Source organism: Caloenas nicobarica, chromosome Z (assembly GCF_036013445.1).
Source record: "Caloenas nicobarica isolate bCalNic1 chromosome Z, bCalNic1.hap1, whole genome shotgun sequence".
NCBI lineage: Eukaryota > Metazoa > Chordata > Aves > Columbiformes > Columbidae > Caloenas > Caloenas nicobarica.
Window position 1 is genome coordinate 108690644 of NC_088284.1, and position 25952 is coordinate 108716595.

General features: G+C 44.7%; 2 protein-coding genes across 4 annotated transcripts; both read right to left on the reverse strand.

The window, feature by feature from the left end:
• Positions 1-1719: 1719 nt before the first annotated feature.
• Positions 1720-8235, reverse strand: RPE65 (retinoid isomerohydrolase RPE65). Its single transcript, XM_065657237.1, has 14 exons — positions 8225-8235; positions 7490-7572; positions 6995-7145; positions 6332-6439; positions 6100-6241; positions 5544-5691; positions 5174-5255; positions 4704-4836; positions 4461-4600; positions 3780-3909; positions 3079-3193; positions 2888-2982; positions 2678-2789; positions 1720-1871 (listed from the first exon to the last, which is right to left on the reverse strand). Exons 1-14 carry the CDS (start codon positions 8233-8235, stop codon positions 1720-1722), a joined length of 1602 nt encoding a protein of 533 aa, XP_065513309.1.
• A 4440-nt stretch (positions 8236-12675) lies between these two features.
• DEPDC1 (DEP domain containing 1) lies at positions 12676-25366 on the reverse strand. Of its 3 annotated transcripts, none has more exons than XM_065657097.1 (12): positions 25319-25366; positions 23344-23609; positions 22566-22716; positions 22321-22439; positions 21796-21926; positions 21315-21359; positions 18278-18418; positions 16927-17790; positions 16146-16318; positions 15040-15216; positions 14575-14760; positions 12676-12816 (listed from the first exon to the last, which is right to left on the reverse strand). In XM_065657097.1, exons 1-12 carry the CDS (start codon positions 25364-25366, stop codon positions 12676-12678), a joined length of 2442 nt encoding a protein of 813 aa, XP_065513169.1. The 3 variants fall into 3 exon arrangements, with proteins under 3 accessions (XP_065513169.1, XP_065513168.1, XP_065513170.1); XM_065657096.1 differs by having other exon boundaries at positions 21315-21362; XM_065657098.1 differs by lacking the exon at positions 16927-17790 and having other exon boundaries at positions 21315-21362.
• Between the last annotated feature and the right edge of the window lie 586 nt (positions 25367-25952).

The following is a 25952-nucleotide window of genomic DNA, read 5'->3' on the forward strand; positions in this document are numbered from 1 at the left end:
GTCCTTAAGGACTGAAAAACATGCAGTGAAAAAACCCAGTAGAAACAATACATGAGTTATTATAAAGGTTGGTGGCATTCGGTTATATATGTGGGAGTGTCATGCAGCTAGATAGAACTGTTTGAAATGGAAAAAAGTAACATGGCATTGTAATTCCAGCACTGCTGCTGAGGGAACTTTTTTTCTTTTAAACAGGCTTTTAAAAGACAACGTGTGCTCCAGTAGCAGTGAAATACGGAAAATTATCTTGTTTTTAAAGACCAAACCCAGTTCTGCATTTTCAGTGCCTATTGTCACAGGACACCAAGAACAATGGCTCCTGAGAAAAGGGTGCATGGGAAAGAGCGGGATGTTCTGCTGATTTTTGATTTGCAATTGGAAGTCCTGGGTGCATAGCTACGTGGTGACAGAGATGGATTTTCACGTCATGGATTTTCACTGGAGTTTTGCAGCAGAATAACTTCCCGGTGTTCCCAAAGTAATTCTCTCGTCAGCACAGTGACTTGGAAGCGATGTGGTGGTCTCTGTGTGACTCTGGGACCCTGTGGACATTTCCTCCTTTCCGCTTCCCCTGCCCCAGCGGTACCCGGCACCCACACCTGTTTCCCCTAATGCTCCAGCCGGCAGCTCTTCGTTTCAAACGTTCATTGTTTTGCAAAAAGTAAGAACAAATGCATTACGGAACGAGTGTATCACTAGTAAGATTTACTCATTTATTCTTTCAGAGGCCTGCTGCTTATATTGTCTTTTGGTTGTAATTAGGTAATTGCGCAGTTCTTAGAGATGATGGAACAGCAGAAGTACCAGGTCGTGTCCCTGTCAGCAGAGTGACTGCAGCCCTTTTCGAGTAATCAACCTTTTAAAGTTCACACCATGTGCTAGAAATCTTTAATGTCAATGATTTTCTCATTCTTTGATACCATTAATAAAAATGTTAAACCATTACGGACAAACAAGAATCCTGGATTTTAGGTCTGTTAGCAGTAAGTTTGTATCTTGAACCATAGCCTCTGATTACATCAGTTGAGAATTCATTTTGCGAAAAGGAATAAGCTGAGTCTATAGCACATTAAGGAAGAAAATTCATCCCAAGCCGTAACAATTGCCTGGTTTTTTTCATATTCATGTTTAAGTATGAAACCCAGAACTCCAGAAACTGCACTTGGGGCAACGAAATGGGAAAGAGAAAAGACATGAGCCGGTGTGTGCAGCTGGTGAAGGACAAACTGCGCCTGCCAGGTCAGGTTTCCAGAGCAGCTGCGCAAAGTCTGCGCCCGGATTGCTCGCAGGTACTAAAGGAGTGACAGGAGGTGATTTAAATCTGTAATACTAGCCTAAAATAGACCTCTTCAAGGCGTGCAACCGAGCACAGAGACTGTTGTACGTAACGTTAGGATGTGTGCAGGTACTGAGTTTGCGCTGTGCTGTCTCCTGCATCTCTAACTCTGCCGCTGCCGCAAACTTTAATTTTGTAAAAACAAAAAACTCCTTCCCGCCACCCCGAACTCGCGTCGTTTTAACCGTACGAGTGTTCTTAGCACTGTACGTCTGGACATTATGCCAAAGGGCGTATTTGAAAAATACCTGAACTGAAACGCTCGATCTTAATTAAGTAGCCGCACAAATAAGAAGCGATGCGGAAGGAATTCAGGTGGCGCGAGCGCTCGTAAGCGGAGCCTGCGCCGGAGGAACCGCCGTGTGTCGCGGGCAGCGGTCAGGTCAGGCCCTTTTGAAGATTCCGTGGAAAGTCACGGGGATGTTCATCTCCACCTCGGCCCTGGCGACCTCGCTCATGTCCTTGGCGTTGAGGACCAGCAGGTAGGCGGGTTTGGGCCCCACGCCCGGGCTGATGACGATGCTCAGCACAACCCCTGGCAGGGAGAAAACAAAAACACCTGCACGCGGGACACCAGTAAATCCCGCTGGTTTTGCATGACCACCAGCTCTGAAGCAGACCGAGGCGATTTATTTCTCTCTCGTGCTATTTTGGCTTCTCGCCATCCCCAGCCCGGGCTGCCGTGGCGCAGTAGCTTCCGAAACAGAAAGATGTTTTTATTCTGAAAAAGGAACTGTGAAAAGCTATTGCAGGGGCTAATGACAAACATCACGTACGGGAATATATATCTCAAATCTGTCCGCTAATTTTTTCAATATTATGAATTACTTTATAAATTACTTTCGAATTCTGCTCCTCAGGTTTAATGCGACAGGATCCCCATTTCTGGATCGTGGCATCCCTGTGTGGAAGGGATGGGACGTCATAGCTCTTAGGTTGGTCATTTGTGTGCTCTGTGGGTCAGACGTGGCAGGGGACATGGGAACAACCTCAGAGTCTGTGACAGCATCAGACACAGCCTTGGGAAGGTTTAACTCAGCTTTCTGCAGAGGCTTAAGTCTCAGGAAGCGAGAGAGACTTAAACATATTCCTAACATGTGCATTGTCTACTTCGGTTAAAGAAAGCTTTTAAGAACAAGCTTAAAACCTTTTCATTTCAGCGGGACTCAAGCCCCTGCATTGTCACTTTCCTGAACTGGGAATGCATAATATGAAATTTCACCCTGAAATATGACATGTTTTGGCTATGAAGTATGAAACTCTCACTATAAACCAGTGAGAGTTGGCTCTTAAATTCAGCAGAGCCGCGGTGTCCTTAACTAAAATAAAATGGGTATTTACCATCATCTTCCTCCAGGGCATCCGGGTGGGAGACGAAGATCGGCTCCGAGGGGTACGAATCCGGCTCCTGCCATACCCACGTCTCCTTGGTTTTAACATTCAGCTTGCAAAGCTAAAGGTGGGGAAAAAAACCCAAAACGCACCTCAGAAATACTCTTTCTTGTCCTTAAACTGGAAGATCATGGCAAAGACCCGTTCGGTGATAGTTACCCTGTCTGGGACGAAGTGATTCAGCCCCAGCCCATACGTGTACGTGTAAGGTTTCCCGCAGTATTTCTTGTAATTGATCTGTGGAAATTCAAAGGCTACAATAAAAAAACAACACACGTATGCATGAGGATCGGTGGGATGCCGGGGGTGCTGGCGTTGCCGCGGGCTGTGCTTGGGGGTCGTCATCTCACCGTGGCGCGGCCCGGAGAAAATCACTTCTGGCTCCAGCCAGACGGTCTCGTCGCTGTGCAGCGTGGCCGTGGCCGTCGTGTAGGGCAGCGTGACCAAGTTCTTGCCCGTGTCAGCCTGGGACCAAGAAAAACACCCAAGAGGAACAAATTTCTTAGTCTGTTTGAAGCTGGAGCCGGTGGTTTGGCTCACGTCGCAGAATTTTATTTTATCACCCTCTAAGTGTTGGGCCAAATGATGAGGTGGGTGAAGAGTTTTGGTTTTCTGCAAATCGGAGAAAAGTTTTCATTATGCCAAACCATCTGAGCGAGCTTTGGCCCTTCTTTTTATGCTGCTGCAGCTTCTCACCACTGACCTGAAACCTCTATTTTATTGATCTTTTAGCTTAGATTCGAACGTATTTTCTTTGCTTCCATTTAGAATCCATGCAGAGGATCCGAGTTGTCTCCACCCAGGAACACCCCAAGCGCAGGAAATCCCTCAGATAAATTAACCCCATTTGCAGAGGGGTGTTGTGAACCGCATTGAACGGCGAAGGCAGCGATGTGCAGCGGAGCCTTGCCAAGCACAGAACATCCATGCGCTTGGCAACGGCTGCTGCTTCCGTTTTCTGAGTTTAATAGTAATTAAGTGGGGTCGGGCAGAGCGCTAGCGATGCTCGGCCGTGAGCCCTGCCCGGGAGGGCAGCCGGTCCCCCCGGTACCTTGTCGAAGCTCAGGGGCAGGACGTATCTGCGGGCTTCGGGCTGCGGCGCCTTCTCGGCGTGTCGCTTCACTTCGTCCCAGTTTGATCGTAAGTTGGCTAAGTAGAGGTAATTGTAAATAAACTCGAACCTGCATAGAACCAGGGCCACAGACAGAAACAAAGATGTCATTTGCAAGCCAGGGGATTCAAATGCGTCTCTCTTTTTCCCTAGAATTCATCGGATTAGGAGGAGCCCTCGGCAGAAGCGAGCTGTGTGTGCGCATCGCTTGCCCTGCCAGGAACAGCCGGCAAGCGCTGCTTTCCACGCCGAGCACCCGCGGCAGCGGCCGGGACCACCCCAGCTCAGGCACCGCGGCTGCGCGGCCAACGCGGGGTTGGCACCACCGCTTCGGCGCCGTACTTCCCCGTGTTAACACACACGCGGCGTTTAAACCTCACCCAGAGCCTGCTCGTTGCGGCCCCAGGAGCTGAAACAGCATCAGCCCTTCAGCAGTCACTCACATTTATTAAAGATAAAAATCACTTTTTTCTTGGAAAATGAGCTTCAGACTTCCTCTGCGCCTCTGGGTGACTTCCACGCTGCGTAGTCTGCGTGTCACCATGTGTGAATATTTCAACGCAGGGACTGGCGTGCCCGGGACCCTCGGCCGGCTCCATTCTCGGCACCACCAACACTCACCCCTTCCAGGTGCAGAGGTCGACGATCAGAAACCCGTTATCTTCGTAGGTGTTGATGTGATGGAAGAGGTTGAAGGCCGAGGTGCGGTATTTGATGTTGAGGAGCCTGCCCTTCTTTTTCTCTGCCACGTGAAGCCAGACCTGAAAAGCCAGCAGCAGCTTGGTTTGGGCTCAGAGAAATGAAGGCGAAACCAAGACGATAGACCTCCCAGTACAGCCCAGTTTGGTATGACTGGCCGCTTACCCCCATGGTTTCGTTGGACTCGAAGCAGTCCATGTAGTTGGCTCCCCAAAGGCTCCAGGAGGAGAGGAACTTGAAGAGGTTGATCTTCACCGGCGTCTCAACAAACACGATGTAGTCCGAGGTCAGCCCAAAGCTGTTTGGAAACACGGGCAGCGCATCGAGCTCAACAGGAGTTAGTTTGGACAAAACCCATGCAGCAGTTTGTCTTAAGCACTGAATGGATCATGCAGATCATCGCTTAAAGCGACAGGAATATAAACGTGCTGATTTTGGCATATCACCTAATTTTCGTCGCTGATTACAAGCCCCGTGTGGCGCTTTTCCGGGGCACGCAACGCCAGCGAGGCTGTGCACGGCCACCCCGCCGCGGTGTGCTCGCAGGACTACGCGGGGACGGAGCAGCCGCGTTGTGGGGACACAGGAGCAGCGCCCCGAGCTGCGACCTTGCTCCCAACCCCACCAAGCCTCACCTGTGAACGTAAGACGGCTTAAACCTGTCGCTGCAAGGGAACTGCACCACCACCTCCGCCTTGGCTAGCGGGTCCTCCTTGTCTGGAACGGGACAGGCGAGGGGTTAGGGAGGGTTTCACCTCCACTTACTTATTCTCTACTTGTAGCGTTTACCCAGCAAGTTTCTGCTTTTAACACAAAGGCGGTTCATGATTTAGAAACCACGTAAATAATTGTTTTTAAGATAACATTTCTCCTACTTAAAAAAAATGAATAAAATCTAAAGAAGATTAAGAAAAAGTAACTTGATGACAAAACTCATTTGAAGGGTAAAAAAATGATTTATGGGATAAGACGTTCTCGGTTCGCTCAGGGGTGGGATTAACCGACCTGCCTGAAGCGGAGGAATCCGTATGATGTTATAGGCGAGCGCAAAGTTTTTGCCGAAGCAGTTGCCGATGTTGTAAACCGTCCCGTCACTTTCAACGTGGGGATGAGCCGTTGCCCCGTTGACGGACACGTATTTACAGAGATCCACCTGGGGAAGAAGATGCAGCAAGTCAGGAGCTTTCTCTGCAGGAGGTGGGAGGTCGCCAGCTCTGCAAAGTGTCGCAGGTCCGCACAACCTCGCTTCAGCCACGGACAGCTCTTCTCTAAGCCCAAATCACCGTCCCCTTTGCAATGCAGCTCCAGTTGGCAATGCTAACCCACGCATGAGGACGCAGACCCCATCACCTCCTAATTAAATATCACTCAGAGCAGCAGCGCTGCGTTCGCTTACAAGCTCGTTCCGCCTCTGCTCTCATTAACCCTCCCAGCTGGTTTGATTTCTGCGCCACCCCCCTGGCAAACCCCAACTCTCGCCTTGCTGTAAGAGGCTTTTATGAAACATTTTCATTTTAGTTTTATTCCTCCACCTGTTTAGAAACGCAGTACAAAGACGCACCTGCTTAATGGTCTCTAACGTATCTGGGTTAATTCTGGTTATAAAGTTGGTCTCAGTACAGGCATAATAATCTTCACCGATGGGGTAGATGTTAACGAGGGCGTTATCGGTGACCTCCACACCTTTGAAGTATGAAAAGAACCTGAATAGAGAAAACGGACAGGCGGTCAGGGGCTGCTTGGAAGTGGAAGCACCGCAGGACATCGCTGCAGCGTCCGCAACCCCAGGGTACCTGGAAAAGATGTTCTTGCACGGGTCTGGGTAGGCATAGGTGCCAAATTCCGTGATCACGATCCTTTTCTCGGTCATCGCTCTCACGTAAGCGTCGCTCCTGACAAACCTGGGCAGGGCGAGAAGGCACACGACAGGCATAGCTGTAAACCCGCAACGGGCTGTGCAATTAAAATGTAAATATTCTTGCGAGGAGCCTCATGAGAGCTGCAGGTCCCCGCAGCTTCACGCTGCATCTGGAGCACGCGGGGTCCAGCAGCTGCTCCCCAACCGCATCCCCAGGAAGGGGTGGCCGGGAGGAGCTGAACCTGCTGGAAACACGGCGGTTCGGCCGAACGTTCTGTGCCAAACACCCGAGAGCCGACAGCCCGGCAGCTTCCGACTGACACACTTCTCATTTTTCAGAGAATTCTGTCACCGGCTGCAGCTGCATCCAGCCCTCCCTCCCCTCCCCGATGTTTTGTAATCTGTGCAAAAAGTTGCATTTCTGCTAACTGTGAGCGAGTTTCAGTTATTTTCAGCCTGTGTCAGTCATCTCACCATCAGAGCTCTTCCAATAACTGCACTGACTTGAGATAACCAGCATCTCCCACGTGCTGGGCAGCAGAGCAGAGTTGAGGAAATGCTTCGTTATTTTGTTTTTTCTTGTAAAATTGCCACGTACCTTCGGTGATAGGTAACATGCCCCTCCTTGAAGTCAAACTTGTGGAGCAGCGCTTGGCCGTCAAAGAGGTGGTAGAAGGGCTCCGCGCCCACCTCGAACAAGCCGGGGCCGCATCTCAGGAGGCTCCCGCGCAGCCAGCTGGGAATCCTGCCTGCGGAACACGCAGATCAGAGCGAGTAATTCTTATTGTGCCGACAGAAAGAACAAAGCTTCAAACCTTTTTCTTTTTTTTTTTTTTTTTTTGCATGTTTATTAAACTTGGTTTGTAAACACGCACGAGCTCTTTGCGCTGTTTCCTTCACCTACACACCTCCTGCAGACCAAGACGTTCAATACTGAAATGTCTAAAGATGACCCAGCCAATCTGCCCTTCCTCTACCCGAAAACACGCCAGCCCTGTTACAACCTCCACCTCTGGCCCTTGTGAAACCTCCGAGCTCTGGTTGCCCACGAGCTCCCGAGACCAAACTCTGGGCAGGAGGAGCTCAGACCCACCCGTGACGTGTGCGGTCACCGGCGAGGACAGTTCTTCCACCGTCTCAAAGAGCTTCTTGTAGCCTCCAGCGGGATGCTCCACTCTGGAAGGGGCAGCAGACCTGGCGTCAGCCTCCTGTGATTTGGGGGTGGCTTTGGAGCCCACCCCCTGCGGGAGGCGGGTTTGCTCCTGGATGGACCGATTTGCTGCCTGCAAACCACTCGAGAGGTCGGGAGGGGGAAGCAGCGGCCGTGGAGGGGGGAAAAGGCTCCGAGGGCTCTGACCGGCTGCCTGGAACCGGCCAAACCCCAAGCGCACGACGGAGGAACAGGGAACACAGACAGGACAGCCCTGCAGGCAAACACCCGCGCCCCGTGCACAAATTCGGGACATCCTGAATCAGGAAGCAAAATCCAAGGTGTATTTCCCAGGTGCTGGATAAGCTTTTTTTTTTTTTTCCCCCTTCGAGCAAAGGGAGAATTATTTGTTAGGTTCCATTTTTGATCGACTGCAGAGTCCGTAAAGACACAGCAGACACAGGCTGTACCGTCCTTCCCCTCCGAAGCACCGAGCATCCCCTGGCACCCAGCGGTGATCCTGTCCCCCGCCACCCAAATCAGGGGAGACACCCGCACGGACACCCCCAAACAGCCCCCGCTCCAGCCTGCACTGACCCCCAGCCCCGCGGCGGCCAGCGCCGCACCGCGATGGCACCGCCGAGCTGCTCCCGCGCGGGGACGCGCGCAGATACTCACTGGTTGTACATTTTCTCCCCAGCGGAGGACGCGAGGCTCCGGCAGCCGAGCGCGCAGCGAGAGCCGTGCGAGGGGTATTTATGGGGCGCTGCTGGGGGCAGCTCTGTGCCCACGGCCGCCCCCACCGGCGCGCACCCCCCGGGAACAGAGCGGGCTTTCAGCACCAAAATCCTCCCGGGGCTTTGAGAGGTTTTGTCTCGCTGTTCACACAATAAAGGGCTTTGAATGTTTTTCTGAGACCTAAATTCTTCCCAAGCAGAAGTGATTACGAAGAAAAAAAAAAAAACCACAAAACAACCACCAAACCAGAAGGGAGTGAAACGGGGCGTGCTGGAGTCGCGCCGGGTGACACGCTGGGTGACACGTTGGGTGACACACCGGGTGACACACCGGGTGACACACCGGGCACTTGGCGCAGCTGCTCGCTCTTCACCACCCTGCGCCGCAGGAAACCTTCCCTGCTCCGACACCGACCGAGAGATGAGATGACGGTGTCAGTTATCATCATCCCTGCCTCCTGTACGCGCCAGCTTTTTCCTCCACCCTGGGCTTCTCTGGAGTTCTGTCTTTGCGAGCTCCAACGTGTTGGTCCAAGGAGAGCAAGACTAAAGCTTTACCTTTCGCACCGGCCGGGAGGGCACTGGGGTTGCTCCAGCTGCTGCACAAGGCAGATTTCTGAAGTCTAATGCACGTAACAGAATATTTTTACACGGGATCTTAACAGCCCTACACACTCCAACACATCAGACTTGATCATTTATTTTATGCACAGACGGCCAAAGATCACTTTAAGAAACAACCTCTAGTAAGAGCAGACATTTATGAAAACAATGGGGCTGTAAGGAGTAATTTCAAAGATTAACGAGGTTATAAAGATCACCGCTCTGTACTCACAGGTAGCCCATGGTACAGGATGGAGACATTTCAGAATTCCATTTATCTTTGGGTCCTCCTCCCACACAAGCAGAAGGAGGGCTCCAGTGACCAAAACTATGGTGAAAGGAGAAAATTAAGCATTAAATAGTCCCCATGTTTGGTCTGCTACTACAACCATTCAGTGAAAGGTTGGCTTCCTCCTTTTATGTATTTTTCTTTTTCTTTCTTTTTTCTCTGTACAAGACAGTGTGTCCTTTAGGACTGAGGGTTCATTCAAGGCTTCTAATTCAAAACCAGGAGCCCAAGTTGAGCCTTTTTGAGCTCCTTGGCTGAAGCCTCCCATTAACCCTCCATATTAAGCAACCTTAATTATATGGTAATTTGTCTGCGGAAGCAGCCCAGCAAGAAATATATTCAATATAAACTTGAGTGCAAACCCAAGGCCTCTTAATGCAAATAACACGGAGATTTTTAATTAGCCCCAGGATAAGGACCCAAGGCAGTGTCCTAATCTTCAACGTCATGAAAATTCAGTGTTTCCATGGTGACACATCTTCCCAGGCCCCATCCTTCCCCAGCGGCTCTGGAGGCAGAGGGCCAAGTCTTTAATTCTTCTATCATTCTTTCTCCTGCTCCCCTGTAAGTTTTAATTTTGCCACTTCTGTCTGCTGCCCACACGCAGTTGAATTTGGAGCACACGGTTGCACCACCACTCGACGCTGAGCTCAGCCGTTAATATTTTACCCATGTAACCAGTCGCTTTCTTGGAATCGCCAGGTGCCAAAACACACCAGGCAGCGCTAGACCGGGGACTTGTGGTGTGACACCAACACCAAGGACACTGTGAGATGGCATATACCTGCCAGCGGGTCATAAAACTGGTCTTCCTTCTAACTAATATGACTGGAAAAGGAATTATTGAGGCTAATTAGCACAAAAGGTGCTGCTAAGTAGCAGCATCTCATCCCACCTTTTCGTGCAGGAAAGGGAGGCAACTAATTTATTTACCTTTGATTTCCAGCAGACCAGGTGGTATTGCAGACGGCAACCACAAATAACAGCTAAAAACACTTCAGTAAAAGAGAAGGGAGTTTTGGGGCAGTGTCTGCAAAACAGTAAGTACGTATTCCAAACCCAAATAGCCCATCATGGTCACACCTGCACCGGCTGCTGCCGAGCGAACAGACCAAACTACCCTTGAAAGAGGGAATTCTGCTACCTTGTGCTGGACACAACCGAGATGTTACAGGACACTGCAAATTCACCTCAGATTAACTGCTCCCCTACAGAACTGTAGGTTTTGCAATTAAAAAAAAAAAAATTATAAAAAGCTTCCACTAAAAAATTTTACCCAAGAGAAAACAGTAGCTCAAAGAAAGGTTTAGATGAAAATTAAATTTGTATCTGTCATTCCAGTTGGAGCGTTTTAATTGTCCCACAGCTAGTCAATTTGTCTATTTATTCACATTTTTGCTAAGTTCTGTCAAAATGCTAGAAGGGAACATTAAATAACATGGATCAAGAACTCTGAATAATGAGGGCAGTCCTTTGAAAGCTAAATCCTTAGAAATGTGAGCTTCTGGAGGAATAGGTTACTTAACTGGACCACATAAATAAAGCATTTACACAACAGTTTAACAGGTGGAGAAGAATGAGAAGCAAGTTTAGGCAGGTACTGGGTTTTTCAAAGCAGTTTTACTACCAGGCCTTACAGAGGATGAACATCTGTCACCTCTCACACAAGCGTTATCTACAGGACGTTAAAGCATCGCTAGTACTGCCTAAAACTGGGCTCATCTTGGCTTCTCATTTACCAAGCCTTCCTCCTCCTAAGGAAGAGAGCAAAATGATCTATTGCAAAATAGGTATTGTGCCAGATACCCCCCAGTTATCAGAAAGCTATCAGCCAAAAAGCTGATATAAGACTGATTTCATATATATATAATTGTGTATCTTTATGTACAATTATCTGTCAGATGCAGAATGGAAAGGTGGTTTTGCCCCATTTTTCCAGCGAGAACAGCCTGAGAGAACTGAAGTGCAGTCTCATGGTTGCAGTTATGTGCTAAGATGTCAAATATCAGTGTGACAATCCTCCAACGAGACATTCATTCATAACACCAACAGATCTGACACAGCATATGAACTTGTATAAGACCCATGAGATGCCAGAAAGATTCCCAAACCAGGTAAAGAGATGAGTAGTTGAGATTTGTTTTAATTTTGACAATAGTTTAATAAAAATTACTGTAAGGGTCTGGATGTGCAGGTGCAATGATGGTTCAGTTTCTTGTCCTAGTGGCTCAGCTCAGAACTCGGATCACCGAACAGGGTAACAGCCATTGGAACCACTCACGTGAGGGAAAAACACTCAGCTCTCCAAAATATCCGATTCCATAAGCACAAAACTGCTTAATAAATAAAACCTTCAAGTGAAAACAAAGTTGGACTTCAAACGTACCTTCTTCCAGTGCAGCCCTTCCATTTTTCTGCAAACACAGCCAAAATAGGCAGATAGTTTAAAACTTACCCAGAAGCAACATTTTACATGGTGGCCTCATTTTGTCCGAGGACTTGTAGCTGCCTTATGGCAAATTAACGTACTCGCTTCAGCTGCATTAATTACGCATTGATCCCCCCGCTCTCAGCTGTGCCCTTCCCAGCGCTGTCCTGCCCATCACCTGCTCCTCTCCTCAGCACATCAGTTTAAATATTAAGCCAGGATTTCCTTACAAAAAGGAACTTACTTTGAATTTTTCTCTCAAATACACAGATTTATACTCTTGGCTCCATCAGCATTTATAAGCAAACCTCTAACTCTGTAGATAAAACAGGGAAATCCAGTGTATTCTGATTCTATTTGTTGTCACTTTGTGTATAATCCATCATTTCCAGTACTTTGAGATGCATACCAATAGATCCAAAATAAATTTCCCACAAAAATGTCAGAAACATACCTAAGAATTTTCATATAAATAAATATACAAAAGCTTATGTGAATTTTACAGATGAGCTGAACACAAGTATTGTATGGAGTCAGATAATCTTTTATTTATGGTGAATTCCTGGCTCCCTTGGAAACAACAGAACCAACTTTTAAATTAGTCCCAAATTTAGAGAACATTGTTTAGTTTAAAGACAAATATTTTGAGAATATAAAGGAGGCACTTATTCACAACATACAGACACTTAAAAACCTACACAAAGTATAATAAATGGCACAAATTCCTGACCATTTAAAAAATTACAACAATATGCATATTATTAGTTTCCCATATGAAAACCATATATAAATTTTTGGTTACTAACAGCTTCATGCTCATTTTCACATTTATGTTACTGAGCATAATATATCGTAATAATGTGTAAACAGATAAATATTTCTCTCTTTGCAATCATTCAAAAGTTATCTGCACCAAAAAAAAAAAGTTTTGGCACCTTTCAGCATAGCGTCCATGTAAACATTTCTTCATTTTACACACACAGCAACATTCAAATTTCTGTAACACGTGCCCTGTGGTAAATCATTCATACGTCCATCCATCAAATAAATAAGTAGCTGAAGTGCAGTGAAATTAATATCTTAGGCTACGAAATCTTGGTTTCCTTAGGCTAAGCATGGGTTGTTTGATGGTAGGTTTGTTCTCAAATAGCATCGCTTCATTTTCTGTCGTTGGAAATCTGTTCTGGTAGATTAGAGGGTATTCCTTCTGGAACTAGAAAACACAAAAGCAAAAATAAAATGAAACAGACTTTACCAAAACCTCCAGCTGTGCAGGACTTGAGCAGGAATCGCCTGGAAAGGATGTGGACCAGCAGGAGCAGCACGACTATCGGCAATGAATCAAACAGAAGCTTTGTCAGGCACTTTATCTCCTGTTGAAATGAGAAAAGCCTCTGGTCTCGCTCTATTCCCAAGGAATCTCAGGTGCTGTGACCAGGACAGTGCTCTCCCCACAGCCAGGGTGGGCAGCACCCCCCTGCAGCCGCACCGTCCTTGCAGCATCGCTGGATATTCCGTTCATGCTTGGAAAGCTGGCTTTCAAGAACAATAAATACGTTTTATCTACATGGAAGCCAAAATTCAGCATATTTTGAAGGTAATCTCTAGGAAAGCTTACTACTCAACCAAGGGAGTTGTTTTTCAATTCTTGCAGATATACAATTAAACAAAAATACCTGGCTTCAGAGACATGTTTCTGACATTTTGCCCTTTTATTATGTAAAGTCTCAGGAAGGAACGGATAACGGTAAATATATCTATGCACCAGCCAAGGCTTTCTGCTGATTGATTCAGCCTATGGAACACGACACCATTGGCAACTCCTGGTGACAACCCAGGTTGGACCTGACGCTCTAAAAAGTGCCACATGTTTGGCTTTCCCCAATTCCAGGTATCTCAACTGAATAATTGCTCTGAAAAGCTGTGATTTTTCACACCACTAGCTATCCCAGCACAAACGGCAGGACTATAATGGTACAGCTCTGTGACTTTTAAAAATAAGCTTTGCTAACATGTGGCCCTTACAGTACGAGCTGTACTTCAGTGGGAACTCATCAAAAGTGAGTATGTACTTCGAGTTTTACTGTTAGAGGAGTTGAGTCTTATTTCCTTCCTTCTCACTTCACCTGCTTAACATGCTGCTGTGTATCACTATTTACTGCTTGCTTACTCCAAGTTTTAAATCAACTGTAATTAATTACTCTTCTTTAATGAACTTAAACAAAAGTCCAGCCTTCACTTTTGTGGGAGCAGAAAGTTTTGACAACACATATGAAAGTCAGTGTTGCAGAGGCTGGGAGAGGGGCAAAGAGAAAGAAATGTGCTTGCTTCGAAAAGCTGCTTTTTCAAATTTGAGTCACAAGACTCACTTAGGAGATTCCAGGACAAGTACAACACTATTCGATTGGTCAGAAATACTTGCCAAAGATTTTCCAAAAAAGAATAAAACCCTCCAGCATTAAATCCTGCCAGAATTGCTGTATTTTAGTTTTAGTATTAGGCCACACAAGTGTCAGATGATCTTAACTTTGTGTTTTGTAACATGTATATTGCTAAGTCCCCAGAAAAGAATGTTTGAGTTGTGAACAGATAGAGCTTCACACCTTAAAGCAAAAGTCACCGATTTTATCGCTTATTAAGTCCATCCATAGCATTTTAATGGTAAACTTGCAGAGCCAGCGCACAAGAAACCACGCTGTAATTGTATCGCACATGATGGAATGGAAAGCAGAGTCTTAGAATAATATTACATGGGTTTTAAATCATTGTTTGAATGCTGCTGCCCCAAATGCGGTATTGGGTGCTGTCTTTGAAATCCCAATCAGAGCACGGTCAGAACACACCAACCAGCTCTCCGGGGCAAACCCAGCGTTCCTCGGTTTCCAGTCTGCTCCGGGTCTGTCCCAGGGCCTGAGATCCTTCCCTCAAAAGCCTTGTCAGAATTGGAAGAATTATCCACAAAGTTTCTTACCTGTTTTAGCTTTTTCTTTTTGTCTTTCACAGACAAGTTTTTGTCTTTGATAATGTTCTCCAAGAGCTCTGCCACTGCAGCTTGAGAGGTAGAAACCTTTTGTTCTTCAAACTCCTGAGGAGTTATTTGTTTGCAGTATGAATACGTTGGTAATATGGCACAAATTTCTTCCTTTGGATATTTGCACTGAAACAGAAGTTGAAGAAGGGGTCTGTGTATTTGCAAATCATTATGTATCACTATTTCAGCAAGGAGCTAACAAATACCCAAGCACACTAACTCACAGCAACATCATAAGCCACAAAACTTTATAACGTAGCTAATATTTATGTCTACACCAACAGTTTAATACAAATCTGCGTTCAAAACGCAGTGGTTTTATTTGTAGTTTTCCCATCCTACTTTCAGAAGTAACAAATTCTCTGCAATTAGCAAATGAATTTAAACTTCTCTCATGCCACCAACCTGAGCCATCCTCACGTATTCCAGGTGATCTCGCACTGCAACCTGCAGGTAAGTTGGTACTTTAAATACTTCTTGCTGATGGTCCATTAGAAATGAAACCAACCGTGTGGAAAGCAGCTCATCGAGATCTACTTCTTCCGCACAGCACAGCACGCACCGAGAAAAGGTCTGTATCATCTGGAAGTGTTCAGCAGATCGTTAGTTCGGGAAGCCGAGGGATTTGCCTCCTTTCCAGTCTACACAGTGGCACAAGGAATCCCCCAGTACCAACTGGCACTGCAGCCTCTTGCCAGCACCACTGGTCAAGAGAGGAGGAAAACCAATTATAATTTTTTCCTTACCTGAAACAAAAGTAACTTCTTATAACATTAGACTTGGACACTTTTGAACAGTACTTTCAGCTAAGAAATAAATATTTTTAGAAAGGTAGTAAGTCTTCCCCTGTAGAAAGTGTTCAATTAGCCATCTTGAGACAAATGGGATGATTAAAAACCTGCAGAGCCAGCCTAACCAACATCCAGTTTTAAATAGCTTTGAAATCATTTTTGCAGCTTCCATATTTCCAGCTTTTAGTAAGCTTATTTTAAATTAGCATCTGCAGGTAACTTTTTTGTTCTATCTAATCTTGTTTAACAAAAGTGTTTAGTCATTTCAACAAAAGCTTAAATTCAGACCTTGAAGCTCGTCTTTAAACTCATCAGGCAGAAAATACACTTATTTGGAACTGGTTTTGTCACAACTTCACATACACAAATGTTTAGCCTGGGAAAGGTTTTCTACAGACACTTTGCCAACATCTATTAAGTTAGATGGCAGTTGGGTAAGAAATCAGATTAGGCAGTCATTCACGTTCTTTTAAGAAATTATTTCCCTTCTCCTCCCAGAGTAAACAAAAGCAATACCAATATTTGAAATATATTAGGATGGACACAAAAAAGTGCTTGCTTCAAGTCACATTTTTGTAAGTATTCTTGAGAGGAAAAATCTGCCCGTTAGTCACTATTTAATTGCAAGGACAAGAACCTCAAGTACAGAATATTGCGGGTATTCTTAGTGTTACTTCAGCCACAATTTTAAATCAGACGCTGCACTTATAATTTTCTTACCAAAGAACGTGTTCCCATCGCATCGTGCAGCCGTGGCATATCAACGTTTTCACTGATCCGAGCGATCATACGCATTAGGAGCTGAATCTTTCTACGATTTGGTGGTGGAAGCAACAAACAACATATCTGTAGTGCTTCAACAGCAATTCTTTCTAAATGAGGCTGAAGGAGATCTACAAGTTAATTGTAAAGATAGCTGTCGTTAAGATTAGAACCAGCTTTCAGGATATTTTTATCTCGGTACAAGAAATTTTATTATTTTCAACAATAATCTACGTTTCATAGAAATCAGCTGTAACATGATAGATAATGTTATGTGGCTTTTTTTTGTGCGGTCATCTTCAATTTGCTTCATTATGGTAAACTGCTGATACAATTAATAAGTGACACTAATGTTATTACTGGAAGTATTTCTGGAAAACGTGTTTCAAAGCCCAGAAAAATGCATCTCCTCCACCAGGCAGGTCTGGGTAAATCCCCTGCCCACTCTTAGAGAGTGTCTAGGTCAGAATTCCTCATCACTTACCTGAACAGAAAGGTGAAGCACTGACACATCGAGTTCAGGCTCTAAACATACTACACCCTATGATTTGTTAGCAGAAGAATGAAAGGCTCCCCTTAGGCAGCGCAATGTAGCAGAATTATTTTTTTTTTCTTAAAACCCACAGATCATGTTATACGGTTATCAAAAAACCGAGCAACAGTGCCAAAGATTAAGGAAGCAGAGATTAGTCAGACAACACAATAAGCCAATACGACATGCTTTAGAAATCCATCTTACTTTGCGTGCCAGTCAACATAAAAGAGTGAGTGAAAGAGAATTCTGAGAGTTCTGTGGTACTTTTGCAGCGTCTCTTACTGATGGCGATATCGGAAACCTCCGTCCTGATGTCTGCACCGGAGGTATTTGGTTTTCCTTGCCCACAAAGTTGAGGCCTTGGCTTTACTGTGATTTCAGCAACGGGTACATTGATGCTGGCACAACTTTTGGAGTTCCTCTTGCCAAGTAAACTCAGAGACCTGTGTATTTGCTTCGACCCACAATTTTCATTAAGCAGCTCTTTATCCTGAAGAGTTAAGGCAGCCACTCTCTGGATACCATGGGTTTGGTTTTGACACATGTTATCAAACCCAAGCTCCAACACAGAATTAGCTTTATGCTCAGACAGCGGTGATTGTTTTCGATTTCTTGTGCCCAGGGTGGTGTTCATATCACTTTGCCCAAGGGAATCAGATTCTCCTTTATTATATACACTTGAAGCAGTATCTCCAATTCTTTCCAAAGAGTAACATCTTGTCCTAAACGTTCGAGGTGGATCTTGTTCCTTCCTGAAACCTGAAAGATTTTGACAACTTCCCCCTATTAGATTTTCAGCACTAACTTGTGTACGTGTCAGTTGATATTGCTGCAATTTCTTTGCACATTGTTTCTGAATAGTTAACTCTTCTGAAGAAGACTTCCTGGAGCCTTCATATTCTTTCTTTTTTTTGTCAGGCTCTTTGCGAAGGAGGCTTAGAAGAAGACACTCAGTTGACTTGAAAGAGTTCAAGTGAAGAATTTTCGAAGGTTGTGGGTCATGTTTCTCATCTTGGACAGAATGTTTTCCACTGCTTATATCTGGAATTGTGATGTAGCCACACATAACTATCAGAAAATGAAAAATAAGTTAAGATGCAAGCGGTACGAAAATGAACAAGTTCAGAAAGAAAGCTGCTGACTGAACAGAGAAGACAACAAATGTAAGACACTAATTTATAGTTGACTCTGTTAGTAAAACCCTTCGGTTTTTAGCTCAGTCCAAAAGCAATCCAACAAGATAACTGCAACCGACATGCAAGGATAAAGGTAACAAGCTGCAATAGTGAGGAACAGGCAAAAAAGAGCACATTTTTAAAAATTATGGTTAATGCATATTTAGAATGTTAGCTCAGACAGCAATTGCTATAGGATAGTATGAAACAGAACTGCATTTCAATTAATATTGTATTACAGAATGACAGCATTGATGATCTTCCTCAGATTCAACCTGCCATTTAAATTACAGGGTCAAGGTCTGCTTTGAATTACAGATTTGTTCGCCTGTTGATACAAACTTACAGGTTGTACTGATTATTTCTAAGCTCATACATACCTAAAATATTAACAAAAAGTTCATAGTATTCAAATGTAAGCAATGGTTCGGGGAGATTGAGAAAGTAATCAGCAACTGTTGTGAATACATCCCGTTCAAACCCACTGTAAGTTGGTTGGCTCATGTCATTATTTCTAGGCCCTAAAAAGAGGTGAAGAAAGAAAATTAACAGAAGGACTTACTCTCACAATTCCATTATTAAAAAACTTGATTAAAAAAAATCAACATAATATTTGTATAATGCTGACATGATTCTTTTATTGTGAAACAGTAATTCCTACAAGAACAAATTTTTGTTTAGTTCAGCACTGTACCACTTGTAAGCAAAAATAGTATAAAATATTCTGTATACCCACTGAGGAGTTGTACTCAGTTCCAACAAGCTGTTCCACATCAGGAAAAAAAAAGAAAATTCATTTATGCCCTTTCTAGGTTTCTCAGCAAAATAGTCACAAGATTCTAGCATTTCCCTTCATTTCCAAACTAATCCCAGTTCTCCCACAGGAATCTCCAGCTCCCAGATCAAGAGTCTCATGCTGGGCCCAGTTTTGAAGAGGAAGTTTTGTTCACCACTACTCCCATGGTGGATCTTTTCTTCAGAAGCGGACAGATAAACAATTCAAATATCTAGGAAATCTGGTTAATCAACCTTGACCATGTTGCTACAGACAAGAAAAAGAATGAATAAAAGGCGTCTGGTACAAATATTTGATGTTTTCTAGCTCTTTTAACCATAACGTTATTATATGCCACTGAACTCCTACAAATGTAATAAACTAACTTACAAAGCCAATTCCAGTGAATTAGGAGATGGCAGGTTCAATTACGCATAGAACTAGGGAAAATTTAACTTTTGATATGATCAAACTTTATAATCATAATCACATTAGCACACACCACACTGAAAATACACTAAAGCAGTAATTCCCCTGCCAGTGTATTTTCAGTTTTCACTGTGCAAAGTACCTACTGCCTTCATCATTTGGTTACTGTACAGCTGGCAGATGCAGAGATAAAATCTCCGCTTGAACTAATTCACTCAGATGCAGAGTTGAGAATTAAAAAAACCAGCAAGCTTGCTTGCAGTTTTTATCTCATGAATATAAAGACCTGTTAGTTCTAAATACAGGACTGACATAGGAATTAAGGTATTGAAATGCTCAAAGACCAGTGCTCAGCTATATTTTCCACTTTGGTTTAAATCCACTCACCAAGCTCTTCCCTGTCCCGCTTTTCCTAAGAGTGCTCTTCACGTAAGGGGCTCTATGTATTTGGGAATGCAGCTGAAGAAAAAGGGTCATGTTGAAGAAAAAACCCCAAAAGGATCATTTTCACAAGAGCAGATGCTGCAAACTGTACTGGTGAAGTCACACTACACCTGCACAGAGCCCTACCACGGTTCCACTTCACAGCTAGAAATATATGCAGATATAAACATATAAACACCCACGTTACAAGTAGTGTGGCCTTGAGGGGAGCTAATGAAGGCGACTGCCAGTAATAGGGGCAAGAGTTAAATAGCAGGGCAAGCACACACATAAAGACCTCAATCTCAGCTTTCATTTGAGAGGCGCTCACCTAACTCCAGCATGCCCTGTTGGCCATTTAAAGAGGAGGTTTTATTAAAAAAGAAAAAAAGTCAGTCTAATTGTCAGTCTAGCTGTCCTCTGCTTCTCCAGAATCTTTTCAAAGCCTGCTTCGTAAAGATGCAAAGTTTACTTAATCATGATCTGTACTGTTTGTAACAATTTCAAACACGGCTGACAAAGGAAGCCTCAAAGACAGATTCTGTGAAGTTTCACAAAAATCAATGGCACTGTAAAGGAGATATCAGTACCACCCAGGTCTGCCATAGCACACGCCTAAGAACAAAACCGCTCCTTTATTAGCAGCAGAATCCACATTTGATCGAGCCATTAGAAACTGGACTTCATTAGGTTCACTGGGAAAGTACTCCTTTTTTCCCCCTCAGTGTGTGAAAACCTGTGTTAATTGTACTACTTCATAGGAAATACTTTCCCAGTAGTTCCAAAGCAGCTGCTCAGGTACAGGTAACACTGATGCCTTTAGTAACTGATTCTTCTTTTAAGATTTAACGTCACGCCTTTCTAAATTTTACATTTAAACAAATACACAAAGAAAACAAAACAGAAACTCTAAATTTTCTGTAGGTTGTAACCACTTTCAGATATTTCATACATTAACACCAAAACAAGGGATGAGTGCAGACTCTCAGTCTGCAGACAATGAAAGTGCGATTGTCACAAAACACGTTTACCAGCTAAAATATCTGACTTTAAAATTCCAACTCATCTACTACACAGTGATTCACAAGACATTAAGGTCTTCATTCTCCACAGCTGAACCATAACTATAAAAGGTGTCTTACAGGGTTTGGTATATAAGCTTTTTCTGAAGACAGTTTGGAAAAAAAGGTGGGGAAGGCAAGAAGAAGGAATCAGAGGAGCTATACTGCAAGTCCAGGATCCAGGAACAAATGAGTGGAATTCTTCTTTCTGGTCTAACAACAAATTTAGTAGACTATAAAGCTGACTATACAAGCAAGCTCTTATCTCAAATCCTTTGCAAAACTTTGTTTGATTTCTCCTAAAACAAATAAAAATCCAACTGGTTTCCTGTGAACTGGCCTCCCCAGGTTAATATGAAATGTAGGAACTGCGTTAGTCCAGCTCAAAGCCAGGAACTGGAAAAGGAAAGTCCCTTTACTCCTGAAAAACTGCATTAGAAAAAACCACACACGGGTTTTGCCCAAACACTGAAGTTTTCTCCCTGCCTGACTCTTTGTTAATAGGAATTATTTTCATAAAAACCAGTCCTTAGCTTTTTCACGGCCTCGGACAGCACACTTCCACTGAAAGCTTACACAGTTCCTTTCATGGCTTCTCCACACATCAGGGCACTTAGATTATTTGAATTTCCAAAATGAAACATCACAACTGATCTTAACATACAAGTGTATTTCACTTTGAACCCTCAAAATAGGTTTCTGGAAATTAAGAGCTATTCCGTGACTTACAGTATGCGAGGCATTTCATAGCGGACAACACCCAGTGAGGGAGGTCTTCTAAAATAAAATAAACAAACAAGTACATTATTTATACACAAGCCCAAATACCTAGTGACTAATACAAATAATGGCACACATGTATTAAATAATACCTCAAATATAAAAGATTAAATTTAAAACTAGTTTTAAATGTTGCTCCACATGTGTAATTTAAAAGCAAATGTAATACACCTACAAAACCTTCTACACAAATGCACTGAACTGTACTCTGGGAAAAAGTGTAAAAGACAGACTACGAAACATATTACTGTAATTCTTATAGAATCATTTTAGTTGGAAAAGACCTCTAAGATCATCACGTCCAATCATTAACGCTGCCAAATCCACCTCCAAACCATGTCCCTAAGAACCTCGTCTAATTATGTATTGTTTGTTGTAATTACACCATACAGAAACTTTAAACAAAGCCAGAAAAAAAAAATCATCTTACCTGATTTGTTCTGCAAAATAACAACACCATGTTTGCTCGTGTTAGTCATGTTGTAGATGACATACTCGGGAACTATCTGTGTTGGCTGCAAAACTTCCTCCAGAGACGGGAGGCCCAAGATGGTTTGCAAACTGTGGGGAGGAAGAGCAGATGCTGTCTAAAGGTTTGCTAGTAATGATACAGAAAGAACTAACTTACTTGATAAGTTTAACAAATTCTCACTTCCAGAAGGACTATTTGAGGACAGACTTTTGCCCAGGACAAACACCAAAAAACGGTAAGAAAGAGCATCTATGGTACTTAAAATATACTTCAACACCAGCACCAGTAAATTTCAATGGATTTCTTAAATGCAACAATCTAATGTTAATAAATACATTGAAAGGAATACATAAACAATAAAATATTCAACTTAAACCAGAATTTTAAAAACATTGAAAAAATTTGCAAGCCAAAAGCTTGATTGGACCATTACATACACAAAGCACATACATGAGAAGGTGCTTTTTATAATATATTACTTACTGCAGCAGAATGATACTTCTCCAAGTTTCTTGCACATATTCCTGGCTTATTTCCTTCCTATGCAGTGCATCTTCCTTGTTTTCTTCTATTGTATCAGGTTTTGGGTTTTCTAAATTTTCCTGAAAATGAGTGGTTTACACCATAAGATAAACAAGCCTCTTTAGATGATTGCTGCTAGTTTTATTTTTTTTTTAATAATAAAAATGCATGGCAACTGTAATTCTGTTAGAAGCGTAAGTTATTACCAGAGACTGTAGTAACTCATGTTTTCTAAAAGTTCTCCTGGATAAATGCGGCAGTTTAAAAAGTTTTTCTTTGTCTCTAGGTATGTTTTCCAAGTTCTCTTTTTGTGGACATGAACTTGGCAGAGGTTTAACCGGAGATGTTGAAGGGAACCTGTAATTAATAGGAAAGATGTTAAATATACTAGGAGTAGATTAGAAATATAAGAAGTCACTAAACCAAGACCATATCCTATGATTCCATGCCACTGTGATTCCATAAGATCCTGAAGAGATTCTGGAAATTCAGGGGAAAAACACTGATTTTTTTTTTTTTTTCTTTACAATGCTGTTTAATATTATCATATTATAAATTAGCTTTGGGCTACTTTTCTTGATTCCAAAGTCAAGCTAAAGATACTCAGATATTTACACTGAGACCAGAATTTGAGAAGTGAGGGCCATTAATTCCTTTAGTTTTAGAACGTAGGGGAGAGTCCGTTTCCCACTTAGACTTTCATGTAAATGGACAGAAGTAAACACAGGACTGGTAGCACAGCACAGAGTTACTACAAGTTGAAAAGCGTGGCTAGACAACAGCAAAGAACCAGCCCTCAGCATACAGGATGTACAGTCTATACTGCAAGGCAGAGTAAAGTCAAACAGTAAAATGGTGTTAGCAGTTAATTTTTGACCCAAGTGATCAACCCAAAGCAAGACATTTTTGAGAATTTGAGCATTAAGGTTTTTAAATAAAGTTCTCAACCTGAAGAGCTCTGTTAACTGGTCTTTGTTTCAGTACCTGTATAGTGCACCATTGTCTTCTAAATTTTCAGATCCCCATCTCCCTTTTATATCTTCAATTACATGATTCTTGAGGAACTTTCCCAGTAACTGAACAGTCTGCTGCCTCGTAACTTCAGGACCAAAGTTACTGTTAGACCTCAACACTTCATGGAGCCAGTCCACAGCTTCTGAGGCAGTGAAACAGCTGCCATGCTTTTTGAAATGCTGCCTGTGTTTCCTTAGCGGCATGCCTGCTCGGAAATATTTGGTAATTTCATTCCACTGCATGGGAGACAAAACAGGAAAGAATGCGAGATTAAAGCCTGAAGTTTATCATTGTAAGTTATCAATTAAAACAATATTATGTTAATAAGTGTATGAACGAAATAACAACATTAATACTAACAAATATTAATATTTATAGTAAATTATGTAGTAGCATTAATATACAAACATTAAAGTTCAGGTTAAAAAAAACCATGAGCATGTCATTTAGGTTTTTATCTCATTCTTCTATAACTGGAAACACGGTGAGAGTTTCACGAATGAGTCTTGTTGCCCCAGCCTACGCACATCCAGCATTTACACCAACTCAGTCTCCTGAGGGACTGTCAACCCACAGCCTTCAAATTCAGAGCAGCCCTCAGAGATGAGATGAATCCAGCTGTCAGAGGACACAAATGCCAATTATAAAGTATTTTCTGCCTTCCCTGTTCAGATAGAATGGCATACTCTCATCGGCAGGCTCCTCATCCTGAGCTGTCACACTATTCTCAAGGACCGGGGCACCGCCACTGTCCCTTCCCGGGCCCTGAGGCCACCTACCCAGCGTAAAACAAAGAAATAGTCAATTATGCTGTTAAGCGGCATTCTTTATTTTATCAGCGCTGGGGAGCTCAGGGGATCATTCTCCATCAGTGCTCCAAAGACTGGATGCTCCTGCCTTGCTTATATTCACATAGTTACGACATATGCATTGCACTTTTTGAAAATTTTGACATACATCTACACTAAGAAATAATTGATGATAGTTAAAACTGTTTAGTTTCTTTCTTACAATATATTAGTTAAATATAAACTAAGCACTCTCCTCCTAAACCATGTATTACTGAATATTCTATCTCCCTCTTGTCATGCAGAAGGATCTAAAACTTGAGGAATAACCCCTGGTTTTGCAGGTGGTCAGAAAGCATTGATCATGGCGATTGGCTAATGATGGGTACGTCTTTTGTAACTTAATCACAGCATACATTAATTTAGCAGCTTCTCTCTGGGCGGGACAGAGCCACCTCCAACCCCCACAGCGAGCGTCGTCACCCCCAAAGCCCAACAGCCCCACGCTGGGACATCCACCCAACCCGCCAGGGCGAGAATCCCAGAATGTCAGGGGTTGGAAGGGACCTCGGGAGCTCATCCAGCCCAATCCCCCGCCGGAGCAGGAACGCCCAGATGAGGTTACACAGAAGGTGTCCAGGCGGGTTGGAATGTCTGCAGAGGAGACTCCACAACCTCCCTGGGCAGCCTGGGCCAGGCTCTGCCACCCTCACTGGGAAGGAGTTTCTTCTCAAATTTAAGTGGAACCTCCTGTGTTCCAGTTTGCACCCATTGCCCCTTGTCCTATCATGGTTGTCACCCAGAAGAGCCTGGCTCCATCCTCCTGACACCCGCCCTTTATATAATATATTTATAACCATGAATGAGGTCGCCCCTCAGTCTCCTCTCCTCCAGCTCAGAGCCCCAGCTCCTCAGCCTTTCCTCACCCGGGAGATGCTCCACTCCCTGCAGCATCTTGGTGGCTGCGCTGGGCTCTCTGCAGCAGTTCCCTGTCCTGCTGGAGCTGAGGGGCCCACAACTGGACACAATATTCCAGACGCGCTCTCACTGGGGCAGGCGGGTCCACACCACGTTGTCACCGTGACGCAGAGACCCGGGCGCCGCGGCACCAGCCGCCTCTCCCCGTCCCTCCCCGCGCCCCCAGCCCCCGCTCTCACCAGCTGCGTGGCTCGGTAGGGCCCGGGGCCGCCCGCCCGGCCCGCCATGTTCCCGGCGCGGGCCCCCCCGCCGCGCGCAGCCCAACGGCCGCCCCGCGGTTTGAATTCGCTGCGCGAGCCGCCCGCGGAAGCGGATTGGACGGGGCGGGCGCGTGCGCTCTGCCGGGCCCCTGAGGGGACGGGTCGGGGGGGCTGCGGGGCGCCAGGCTGCGCTCGGACGGCGCGGTCGGTGCGTCCCGGGCGGCTGCAGGGCTGTGGCGGCACTCGCCGGGCCTTCAGAGGCAGACGTTCGAAGCCGTGGCGTTCTCCCTGTGGCGCGGACGGAGCCGCTGCAGCCCCTGCCGGTGCGGCGCTGTCCCGGGCGGCGCTCGGCGGTGGCCGCTCCGGCGCTGCGGAGTGTGCAAGCACGTACAACAGCCGCAGGTCAGTCCCCAACACAGGGCTTAAAACTCGCATCTGCTCAGAAACTTCGTGGGTAAGACACGGGGGCAAAACCTCGTGTGACGTGGCTGGACGTTCAGAGCGGTTTCGCAGGCGGCGCTTGCAGAGGCTGGTGTGGCTTGTATGTTTCGTAGGTCACAGCATCCCAGAATGTCAGGGACTGGAAGGGACCTCGGAAGCTCATCCAGCCCAA

Excerpts from the sequence above, each read along its gene's own strand:
- RPE65 (XM_065657237.1), bottom strand. Across the intron at positions 2,790-2,887 it reads ATCACTTCGTCCCAGACAGG|CTTTGCAAGCTGAATGTTAA; the intron begins GTAACTATCACC and ends CCCCACCTTTAG. Across the intron at positions 1,872-2,677 it reads TGCCCTGGAGGAAGATGATG|GGGTTGTGCTGAGCATCGTC; the intron begins GTAAATACCCAT and ends TCTCCCTGCCAG.
- DEPDC1 (XM_065657096.1), bottom strand. The coding sequence starts at position 25,366 with ATGGCGGGCCGGGCGGGCGGCCCCGGGCCCTACCGAGCCACGCAGCTG. Across the intron at positions 17,791-18,277 it reads ACTTTTTGTTAATATTTTAG|TTATGTGTGGCTACATCACA; the intron begins GTATGTATGAGC and ends ATTTTCTGATAG. Across the intron at positions 15,217-16,145 it reads CGATGGGAACACGTTCTTTG|ATGATACAGACCTTTTCTCG; the intron begins GTAAGAAAATTA and ends GAACACTTCCAG.